Source organism: Misgurnus anguillicaudatus, chromosome 12 (genome assembly GCF_027580225.2).
Source record: "Misgurnus anguillicaudatus chromosome 12, ASM2758022v2, whole genome shotgun sequence".
NCBI lineage: Eukaryota > Metazoa > Chordata > Actinopteri > Cypriniformes > Cobitidae > Misgurnus > Misgurnus anguillicaudatus.
Window position 1 is genome coordinate 5,544,597 of NC_073348.2, and position 10,093 is coordinate 5,554,689.

Below are 10,093 nucleotides of genomic sequence, written 5' to 3' on the forward strand. Positions count from 1 at the left end.
ACTTACTACTTCATGTGTTGCTCTATTTGCTTGTTACCTCATTTGTCGCTTTGGACAAGTGTCTGCTAAATGACTAAATGTTAAAACAAGTAAAAATATATGCAAAAAGGTAAAGAAATATAAAAAATTTGTTTATTAAAAAAGGTGAAACTGGAATTAAGTTTATTTTTTACCCCATTGGCAATTTTTTTACCTGGTTAAGCATAAACATCTTAAATTTCATAATGTTTTTAGTAAACAACAAACTCACTAAAAAGACCTCAGTTAAAGTCTTTTGCATGTGTAGGGCAGTATAATGTTCTGATACAACATCGGTTTATAGTAGGCTTATACTTTAGGCCCAAGACCATTTGGGTTCACAACAAAGTTTTGGTTAAAAGACTTTATTTATTGCAAAAAGTTAAACAATAAAAATAGAGACAATAAAAGAAAAGGTTAACTGATGATAACAGAGTCGGAAGTGCAAAGTGTATTTAAAAACTTAACAGAGGTGTGTTTACAGGCTTGTTGTTAATTTTGTAACCTGATGATGAAAGTGAGAAACATGATACATGGATATAAGCAAAACTGACTAAGAGCATGCTAATGTCTTAACTTGTAAAATGTCATGGATTGCTGATGTAAATATTAATGATGATGTCGTTCAAGAAGATAATGTTTTAAATGCCACTGACATTGTTACATAGCTTAGGTACACATGCATATTAAAGTCACATTTACACACTGATAATAAATGAATAAGACCCAGAAGTAGATTTATTATTGGCTAAAAAGATATTTTTATCAATAATATGTCTGAAAAAGATCATTAATATTGTATCATATCATCAGTTATGGCAACATCTTCCCCCACATCCACGGTGATCCGTTTTCCCACCAGTTTAAAGATGTTCTCTGGTGACACACCATGCGGTTCAGCCACTTTTATTGTCAACATGTCGAGAGTTAACATCACACCCTTCTTCAGTGGCATCCGGGCAACCACTGACTTACCCAACTGCACAAAAACACATCAAATATTATTTATACTTGATAACTTTGTTTTCATAATAGAAGCATCAAGGATAACCATAAACATTGATGTCTTTTAAAAATCCTACATGATGAATTTAGTATCTGACCTTGCTATGGCAGGATGATTCACAGGACAGCAGTTGTTTGATTGGTGAACCCATGGCCACCTCAACAGTCCTGATAGCTTTCACCAGTTCTGCAAGCTCAGCTGGCTCCAATGAAGCTGAATGGTCACTGCCTTTCCAGGTCTTGTCCAAGGTCACATGACGCTCCAACACCTTTGCTCCCAGTGCAACGGCAGCCACAGACACATAAATGCCCGTCTCATGTCCAGAGTAGCCTATTGGAATGTCTGGAAACTCCTTCTGAAACTCCTAGATTTACAAAAGTCAAGTTTAACAATATTTTTTAAAGATTCTAAACGATTAAGAACAAACAACTAAAATACTACGACACACATTTATTGAAATTAGATAAGTTAAGAAGTTGGGCGAGCTGGAGATGGGTGGAACTCTTACAGTGATCAGACTGAGATTGATGTGCTCTGTTGGCAGTGGATAAGCGCTGGTACACTGCAGAAAGGTGAAATTAGGATTGTGCTTCTTCACTGTTTGGTAAACACAGCGCATGGTCTCCATAGACTGCATACCACTGGAGATCACCATAGGACGACCTGGAAAAAAATACACCAGCCTCAAAACATTTAGAGAGACAACAGCGGCTTCAAGAAAAAAAGTTTTAAAGAAGTTAGTAGGTTTCATTTGGCAGACAGATTTGTTTTTTTGTTGCAGAGCAAAAAGACTTGTCGCTGCAAGTATTAAGAACAGACATACAGATGAAAGAAAAGTACCTCAGTTACACTCTTCAAAATTAAGGTGTTTAACAGGTTCTTCACAGCGATGCTATAGAAGAACCATTTAGTCAAAGGTGCTTGAAAGAACAATTTCTTTATAATCTTAAGAAGATTAAATAACTTTTGGTCACTACAAACTACCTTTTGTGAAAAAGAACGGTTTTTTTTAAAGGTACTTTATGAATGTGTTTCTAATACCAACCTTTCTGGTGCACAAAAGGTAGTGGAAAAGGATCCTAAGTGTTTAATAGGGTTGTAACAATACACAATTTACAAGTTGAGGGAGAATGCAAGTTGATTGGCTGACAGATAACCAGGGCTAGGTTTTGAAAGAGTAAACATTCCCACTTTTAATTGATAGATGTGTGACATTCTGCAAAATTATACAGTCGACTTTTGTATTAGAAAGGACTTTTATTTTGGAGGAATATACATGAATGATATATTTTATGTTTGATAAAATTCTAACTTCACTGAGGTCAGATATGAGTTTTACCTTTCTTTGCCGTTTTCTCCAGGTACGGTATGTTGTTTGTGTCTGCTGAGGCCACTTTAAAAAATGGTACATTTATCTCGTGAAGAAATTCTACAGCCATCTGATAAAAGAAGGGCCAAGAAACACACTGAATTATTTATAAATCACATGTTTATGTGCATATTTAATTCGTTTTTTAATATGATGTGACAAAAAGATGTTCATTTGAGAAAACCTGAAACATCGTTATCTGTAAAGTCAATTTCTCGCAATGAAGTATTTTACCTCGTCCATTCCTGATGCTGTAAAGAAAATGCCAATGTCATTTGCATACTGCTGTAGTTCTCTGTACTGCTGGTGACTGAACTCTAGGTGTTGCTTGTGAGCTCCATAGGTTGGGCCCCAGGCATGAGGAGACGTATACGGACGCTCCAGAGCATGTTTGGTGAATCTGTGCTCGATCTCACTCTTCTGAAACTTAGCACAGTCAGCTCCACAATCCTGCACAACAGAGAGCGAAAAAACAAACTTGAGCAAAAGTAGTAGAAAGTAGGAACTAAACAAAGTTGGTTGTACATTTAGGTCTGAGAGATCTGAGAAAGGGACTTTGTGCTTACGGGAGGCAGCATTGATCATGATTTGAGGATAAAAAATTGAAGATTGAATTTTGCTGTACCTGCACTATCTATATCAGACAATTGCGACTGGTCAATATGGGGCGCTGCCCAATTACAGTTGTCCAGAGAGGAAAGCTACTTTCACATGTTACCAAAAAGTTAAATATGAAGTGCAAATTAATACAAAATAAAAAGTAGTTGTACTATTTCAATGTTAGTCATATTAGAATTAAAATATACATATATAAATAAAACTCAACTGTATTTCACTGTGTGTGTGTGTGTGTGTGTGTGTGTGTGTGTGTGTGTCTGGGACGCCACCCAAACAGGTGTGTATGTAGGTCAGTAAACTTGTTAAAAGCATGCGACTTGAGGCTAAGCTCTAATTGGCTGGCTTCAGATCTGCCTTGGGGGCAGAACTATGCGCCCCAAACCCTCCCACTTTTGATGTCAGTGAATCAATATTGTTTTTTATGTTTTTGAACTCATGTGATTGGATCGTTTCTCAAAGTCTCATAACCGGGTTGCACATTGTCATGTAACTGATAGTTACAGTACTGTTCAGTGTAAGCAAGCAAAATATCTCAAGACGAAAGATAATACAATTTTAAAAATCATCCTTTACAAGGCCTTCAGTTGAAGAATAAATAAAGTATTAAGGAGCTTGGCCAGATCGACCAGCAGGAGTCAAGTTTGCAGTCGAGCTTACACTGTGTGCTTTTCCAGCACTTCTTAGCTGGATGCGAGGTAAGTCATGCCTTTAATTAGAGGCGTGTTTGAGCTGCCTTTGTGTGGACATGATAAGAGCGAAAGCTTAGATAATCTGGGGCACATTCAAGCTCACATCGGTGTGCAACGTTTTGCTACGGTTTTCGGGTTGAACGACATGTTTCCTGGAAACGGCGTGCAATGGTGTGCAACAGGTTTTATATGCGTTTTCTCTTGTTTGGTGGGTGTGTCAGAAAGGTCGGCCCAATCAACAGCAACATGTAAATAAACTATGCGGTACTAAAGAAACAGCTCGCTCAATGGGTTCAAGTTGGAATGTTGCCTTTCATTCTGGACGGCAAGGTCAGCGACTGTAACATCGAGGCTATTTTACAGTATTAAACACACATTTATAACAATTTCACCAGGTAGTTGCAACTCTTGCGTCATCACAACAGGGTGTTCAACACATCACCATTTCTGTTTAACTCTTTCACCACCATTGACGAGATATCTCGTCAAACAAGAGAAAACGCTTCCCCGCCAATGACGAGATTTTCCGTCTTTCCGCAATACCGCTATTATCCACAAGGTGGCGCCCTTCCGCAACTTTTTAAACCCGGAAGTATTGCCCTATGGCAAGCTGCTGCATGAGATCTCTATGAAAAGTCAGTCACAAAAATGGAATCATCTATGCTTTTTGCTCAAAATGTGGTGTTTTTGCAGAAACCTACCCATATTCAAAAGCTGATTACAAAAGAACCTCTTAAGGTAGGATGAAACGTTTTTTTTTTGTTTGAAAGCAGAGGGTCTGTTCTTTCATTTGGTATATTGTATGTTTATATATTTAAAGAAGAACATTTTCTGGAAGGCATTAAACTTTGGTGAAAATCATGAAAAACGCTGGCTCTGGCTGGCAACTCTTTTTAAAAATGCTGGCGGTGAAAGAGTTAATAAACGTTGTGCAAAGTTTTGTCGGGGGTGAATGCAGCCCTAGTATATTAGATGGAGTTAAACACTACAGTGTAATGGAAGATAATTCTCCAGAACAAAAGTAAAACAGCAACAAGAAGTCATCTGTCTGAGGTAAAGATGCAAAATCAAATGACAATAGAGTCTGAATTAATCTGCCTTCATGCGTTTATTACACAAGATGGTTTCAGATACACAGTGTCATGAGTTTAGTTTAGTAAGATTTTTACACATTTGTTGATATTTTAACCACAATAGTATTTTGTGATTTTGATTTGTTCATTTACCTGTTCAGCACAAAGTTCATGTGTTTTATCACCTCTACTGTCAGTGCGAGAAAAAAACATTAATTCATCTGCTTCATGCTTCATGTAAAGTGATGTACGGTCTCTGTTTATCTGTTCTCTTGTAGGCTCTTCTTGTAAGTTCATGATTAGAAATGAACATGTTAACGGATAATAATTGACTATTACGGAATCATTACGGAACGCTGTTCATAAAAAAATGAAAGAGATTGAAAAAGTCTAATGCAACCCCTGGTGTGTGTGTGTGCGTGTGTGTGAGTGAGTGAGTGAGTGAGACAAAGAGACTCTAGAATGGGACAAAAGGTTCATGGGTGTATTTCCCAATAGACACTCAAAACAATGTTTTTAAATGTATTTCTATCAGAAAATGTGTTGCCACTGTGTGTGCAGAAACATCCTGTTATTGTACAAATCTATTTATTCTTCTTTGTGTAATCACCACAACAGCAAAGTTGGCCTGGGATGGAGTCAAATTCACGGCCTGAATTATTGTTCCAGTCCTCCCCTGCCCAGAGTAATTTATTTCAATAATATAGTCATGCTAATACATTCATTTTAACTTAAACGTCTGTATTAGTGTATAGCTGGTAGGTTAGGCAACTGTGTTTCACACACCAATGTAACTTTGTGTTTTGTTTAATTAATTAGTTTGTTCTAAACTTTGGTTTATTTTAAAGATAACATTGCTTTATCATTTAAGTGGTCCATGCCAATTAGATTCATGCCAATAGTGTATTTTATCAAACTAATATTTTTGTATGTTGCTGGCAGTTAATACTAGATTTAACAAAAATACAAATGTGCCTTGTATAGTGTTTTTGATGTGTGTAATGAATAAAAGTGCAAAACATTTCAGAATTCATTTTTCTTGTGACATATTTGTTTACATATTAGTTCTGGGGGTTCTGGTTAAATGCTGGGGTTTATATGGTTACTTATGGCTGAGAATTGGTACCAGTGTTAAAACCTTGAACTGTTGTGGTGTTAAAACCAGAACTGTTGTGGCCCAGTTCTGGATCAGTTACAGGTGATTAACTGGCTAAGACTTGGGCCAGTTGTGGCCCTTGTATGCAATCTAGGGCACATATTTATAAAGCAGCCAAAAAAAAGTTGTCTTAAAATTCAAAGAATGACATCATTTTACTCTTATTCCCAGACTTAAGAATAAGTTTGATTTATAAAGCCTCCTAAGTGTAAAGACTAAATTATTTAAGAGAGCTGGAGAGGTCCTCTAACCTCCTAACCTAAAGCAGCAAATTTACAGTAAATACATGTTAGTAGCCTATATAGACAGTACATACGAATTAATATAACATTATAAAAAATATAAAGTGTATAGGATTTTTTTATACAATCTATATTACATTATACAATATTATACACAGTATAAAATAGAAAAGATGTATATTAGCGAAATGTATTCAAGTATTAAAACAGCCTTTCTTAAATGGTATATACAATTAGCATAATATACAATGTAAAAAGTTAAAGTTGGATCCACTTAAAAAGTTTAGGTGAAATAAGGTTTGAGGTTTTCTCAGTTTAGATGAAATAATTAAAGTTAAAAATGTTTAAATATTAGGTTACCAATTGAAGTAAGTTTTTTTAAGTAGAGTCGTTTTTACTTTTTACAGTTTATGACAGGTAAATAAAATACCATAAAATGTAAATAAAACGACAATAGCATTATTAAATGAAAAAGAATTGTTGCAACTGCAATCTTATAAATACTTCACATTACATGAAAAGTGATATTAATAGAGTATAAAACCCTGACCCAAAACATAATGTTACAGTAGCGATGTTAGCAGCGTGCAAGCCAAAGGCAACAGTGAAAAAAGTAAAATTACAACGGTTTTTAAGTGAGGCAAATCAATTGCGCAGAATTCCAACATAATTTGATCATTTTGTTCAGGCTTGATCAAAGTATTTTTTTTATCTACATGTTTGCAAATGTCTTTTCTTTATAACAGCTTGTGAGTGAAATCTAAATGATGTGATTCATCATCTTATTTTTTTTAAATACAATAGCATTATGTTTGTCTTTTTTATTAACATGTTGAACTTAATCAAAATGATGCAAAACTGTGTAAAATAAATGCATGTACTTATTTGTAATATTGTTGTGAAGCAAATTTAAATTAAAGTATTTAAATACTATTATAATGGCTTAAGACTATTCTTAAGAGCATTTCTGAGAGATTTTATACATACAGCCATGATCTGTGGCACTGTAGAGCCGTCATTCTTTGTTGTATGTGGGCGAAAACTGGCTTCATGTGTAACATCCTTCAGGTGCAGTGCCCTCATGCTCCACCAGAGCGCACTCCCTCTTGGACATTATAACACATTGAACACTACATTTCCCACAGCCTTTGCATGGACTTCTTTACTTTGATTAGTCAAACCTTGTTTATTTACCTTGTTAGCTCTGCCTATTTAAAGGCTCATCATCTCACCATTGCTCAGTGTTGCAGTATTCACTCTGTAGTCTGTTTCGTTCCTGTTCCCGCTCAAGGTTTCCCTCTTGTTTTCTTGTTATTTTCTTGCTTTGTTTTTGAACTGACTACATGTGTTTGACCTTCTGCCTGTTTTATGGATTATGTTTTATGGATTAACCCTGATTTGGATTACCTCTATTAAAGGATTGCATTTGGATCTGCCACCTTGTCTTGCTTTCACTATAACAGCGTGAACCGTTGCTGGGCCTGAACAAAATTGCTATTTGGTAAGCACCTGCGGCAGTTGTGGCTAACATTACAGCTGCTATTATCTCAGACGGTGCCGTAAACAATAATGTGAGTTACCATGAATAGCCAGCACCTGCTGACCTCAATACCTCTAGGAGCCAGTTTTATGAGGTAAACATCTTTTGATCATAAAAATTAAGAACAGAATTCGTTTTAACCTTACACTAACTTTAGAAACATGAAAGCACTTAAGACCAACAATGCACCTCTACTGGAAACCTTCTGTCTGGTTTTGTAATAAAAAAATCGTAGTTTGACACCATTTCATCCACACATTTACGTGATCAGACTTACTGGTGTCAAACAATACTTTACCTTAGCCATTCGGATCATTCTTTTGGCAATCTCAATGTCTCCTTGATGGTTCTGTCCAATCTCAGCGATGATAAAACAGGGATTGGAGCCCCCGATTCTTCTTCCAGGACAGAGTTCAAACTCAGAAGCCATTTTGTAAATTAAAACTATAAAAGTTTGCAGGTGTGGATAGTGAGCAGACTTGCAGCAAGTAGGCCGATCAAAAGGACTGTGTGAACATTTATAGGATCCAAGGTGGTCCACGCCCACTTAATTAATTTAAATATATTGCTTCAGTTTCCTAAAACAAGCAAAAAAAATCTGCCAATGGAATATTTAAAAATTTTATTGAAATTAGTTTACTTTTTTTATAAACACATAATTCAAGAATTTTTTTTATTCCATTGGCAGATTTTTTGCTTGTTTTAAGCACAGATTTGCTTATATTTTATATATTTTGTCTAAAAACTAGACTTATTTTCCTAGGTAATTTTGCTCATCAAGAAAATCTTAATTTAAGAATATTTTGATATTTTTACAGAAAATCAAGAATCAGTGCCATTTGCATGTTCACTGAAAAAGAAAAAAATGATTTTCAAGAAAACATTTTCTTAGTATTTTGTCTTGTTTTAAGTAAAAATATAAAAAATTCTTAAATTAAGATGCTTTTTCTTAATAAGCAAAACGACCCAAGAAAATAAGTCTAGTTTTAGACAAAAAATATCAAATTATATTTAGGAGGGGAAACTTGTTGGGTAACAGGACTCAGGGAAATCCTGGGGACATGACTAAATGTGCAACTGTATCTAAAATATTATGACATTTCTAATTGTAATAAATGTTTTTCAGTGATATATGTAGTTTATATTAATGTTATTATATAGTTTTTATTTGGCATTAGATTAACATGCAGGGCACTTTGTTTAATAACAAAATATATTTTAAAGTTATTCTTGCCAAAAACATTGTTGGGTCAAGATAAGCAGTAAAAATATACATGTTTGTATCAAACAAGATATGCAGTAACAAACACTGGGGTGTGTAATATGTAGGTTGTTGAGGTGTGTAATATGGTTTTCGAGCAATTTGCAGGCCATGAGGAATGTGCAAGATGTTAACTGTGTATTCTGTTGGCCATACGGAGTGTGCAATATATTGTATTCTATGGTGCAATACGCCAATTGTGTATTTATGTAAATTTTTTCTTTTATTATGCCTTATGGAACGTGCAATATACTAGTTTTGTGTAATATATTGTTGTGCATTTTATGGGTACGAGGGAGTGTGCAGTGTGCCAATTGTGTATTTTTTAGGCCTTAAGGAGTGTCTAATATATTTGCTGTGTATTCATTAATGTAATATGTTGTAAACTGTCTTTTGTGTTGTTTTGTGTGAAGCTGCGGAATGGACAGAGCCCAAAACAAAATTCCCCTTCGGGTACAATAAAGTAAAGTAAATCTCCATAATTCATCATGTTCATTTATTTTTCATCATTAGTTCCGTCTTTGTCATGAAGTTGTGTGTTTTTAGTACAAGGTAACAAAGACAGCTTCTTTGTGTATGTGCAGCATTTCATTTACTCAACAAACAGTACACGTATTAAAGCTAATATTTAAGTATTTAAGGGGCAGGGCAGAGTTTGTCAAGTCGAGTTTGTCAAGTTATAACCAATATTGTCTTAAACAGTGAGTCTATTCATTTTGTCCAGATGACAAAAACCTGAGCACACACATGACTACAATAAACTTTAGACCCTGTAAGATGATGAAAATCTAATGTGGTTAAATTTTGTTACAATATATTTATTATATTTTTTTGCAAATCAAATTATACAATAAATAACATGTCATAAACATACAGCAAACATTTTCCCTCCCACCCCTGTTCACAAACAAAGCAAAGAAAGAAAAAAGAAAAGAGAAACAAACTTTTTAAGGATACAGGTCTGTGTCCTCATCATAATGTTACACTATTCCGTTAAGCTTGTTCTAGGTGTAACAAGTTAGCAACATTAACATTGTGCTTTAACGTTTTTAGTAAAGGGTTTAAAAACATCTTCAAAAGTATTTAGCATGTAAAATACAATCTATGAGTCTAATCTTTGC

At 34.9% G+C, this 10,093-nt stretch overlaps 1 protein-coding gene across 1 annotated transcript; it reads right to left on the reverse strand.

The window, feature by feature from the left end:
• Nucleotides 1-367: 367 nt before the first annotated feature.
• LOC129445965 (N-acetylneuraminate-9-phosphate synthase-like) lies at nt 368-8,199 on the reverse strand. Its single transcript, XM_055206947.2, has 6 exons — nt 8,010-8,199; nt 2,628-2,843; nt 2,364-2,463; nt 1,533-1,687; nt 1,122-1,388; nt 368-997 (listed from the first exon to the last, which is right to left on the reverse strand). Exons 1-6 carry the CDS (start codon nt 8,139-8,141, stop codon nt 809-811), a joined length of 1,059 nt encoding a protein of 352 aa, XP_055062922.2. The 5' UTR covers nt 8,142-8,199; the 3' UTR covers nt 368-808.
• Between the last annotated feature and the right edge of the window lie 1,894 nt (nt 8,200-10,093).

Bases quoted from the DNA above. Each gene is read 5' to 3' on its own strand.
- LOC129445965 (XM_055206947.2), bottom strand. From the start codon at position 8,141: ATGGCTTCTGAGTTTGAACTCTGTCCTGGAAGAAGAATCGGGGGCTCC. The intron at 2,464-2,627 runs GTAAAATACTTC...TTCTTTTATCAG, and splicing joins CAGCATCAGGAATGGACGAG to ATGGCTGTAGAATTTCTTCA. The intron at 1,688-2,363 runs GTAAAACTCATA...ATTTTTTTCCAG, and splicing joins GGAGAAAACGGCAAAGAAAG to GTCGTCCTATGGTGATCTCC.